This window comes from Corylus avellana, chromosome ca5 (genome assembly GCF_901000735.1).
Source record: "Corylus avellana chromosome ca5, CavTom2PMs-1.0".
NCBI lineage: Eukaryota > Viridiplantae > Streptophyta > Magnoliopsida > Fagales > Betulaceae > Corylus > Corylus avellana.
Window position 1 is genome coordinate 2,749,569 of NC_081545.1, and position 1,475 is coordinate 2,751,043.

Below are 1,475 nucleotides of genomic sequence, written 5' to 3' on the forward strand. Positions count from 1 at the left end.
TTTTTTTTTTTTTTTTTTTTTTTTTGTAACAGGCTTGACTCCTTTTAAATGCATATAACAATGCCCAATTATTTATTTTTTCGAGATGGAAATTTATGTCAGTAGAAACAGCACAGGCCCTTAAAAAAAAAAAAAAATTGGATGGTCCAAATTGGCAAAACATATAGTGCCTTGTTTGCACAAATTAATAAATAATTGCATATAGGTAATGGTCAAGAGTACAGAGACCTTCACCAATTTGATCACTACGAATGTTCAAATAAATCGGGGTGCAAATCGGGCCGCACCCGTTTATAGATAAGCCAAGTATGAAATACTTTGGGGAGTATTATAGTTAAATGTTACATAGGTAGGGAGAATACATGAGCCAATGCAAATGCTCTAAGGACCAAGGTGCATAAAGTACCCACTTAAATCTTATACATTTATATAATCCATGCTTTATCCTTCATTATTGGCAATGTAGAACTCAGGAAAATAAGAGAGAATGCACGTGAAAATGAGAGTAATGAATATGGGGAAAGTAGACCATTTAATTACAGATGAACAAGTCAAGTTAATCGTCTTAATGACACCAACTACTACAATAATAAATACACACAAAGATACCTCCCCAAAAAATTTAAAACCCTGAATAAAACAACTACAATAATAAATAAGCTATAATTCCCATCAACTACTATTGTCTCTGTCTCTCTCTCTCTCTCTCTCTCTCTCATCTTAATCAACCCATGAATCATCCCTTCTTTCTCTTTAGAATCCAGAGCCAGTGGGCAACTCGCACTTCCCAAACCCTGCAAAAGACACAAACAAAAACACATTAACACACTTTTTACCCAAAACTACAAAAGAAAGTAGAAAAAAGTAAAAGGCCATGCCCAAGATAGATATTCAATGACAAATATCTATCTTTGACAGTTCACACTTTTTGACTTTTCTTTTTTCAAAAATTACTTTTACCCATTTATCAAGAACATGAATTGAGACTAACAAATTAACACGCCTCGTCAATCTCCGGCGCACTTTAGCAGGCACCAAATAGATTTACTAATATGAGCCAAGTGCGACAAATTTAAGAAATTAAAGAAAAATAATAATGGGAGAAAGGGATATAGAATACGCACTTGGGGGTTGCGTGACAACGTACGCGGCGCCACCGAAGTAACAAGAGCCACCCGCACGGGCGTTCTTCTGGTAGTAACTGTTGAAGGCGAAGGAGGCGTGAGCGCTAAGCGTGTTGGGATCGTAACACGAGGCACCAGGCTGGATCGAACGGCAGTCGGCCCCTCCCTCCCCGCACGCGAAGTCTAGAGCCGCCTGCAGCTTTTCCTTTCCCATATCGCCGTTCGCCACGCACCACGTGTTCCCCGAGGAACTCTTGGACACACCCCCTCTGCCCGTTACTGGGGTTGTCATGTGTTGGTTACCGGTGACCGGGGACCGATGGTCGTGGTAATTCTTCAAGCCCTCCACGG

The 1,475-nt window shown here is 40.1% G+C and overlaps 1 protein-coding gene across 1 annotated transcript; it reads right to left on the bottom strand.

The window, feature by feature from the left end:
- Positions 1–479: 479 nt before the first annotated feature.
- Positions 480–1,469, bottom strand: LOC132180863 (glucan endo-1,3-beta-glucosidase 1-like). Its single transcript, XM_059593841.1, has 2 exons — positions 1,125–1,469; positions 480–794 (listed from the first exon to the last, which is right to left on the bottom strand). Exons 1-2 carry the CDS (start codon positions 1,414–1,416, stop codon positions 754–756), a joined length of 333 nt encoding a protein of 110 aa, XP_059449824.1. The 5' UTR covers positions 1,417–1,469; the 3' UTR covers positions 480–753.
- Positions 1,470–1,475: the final 6 nt, after the last annotated feature.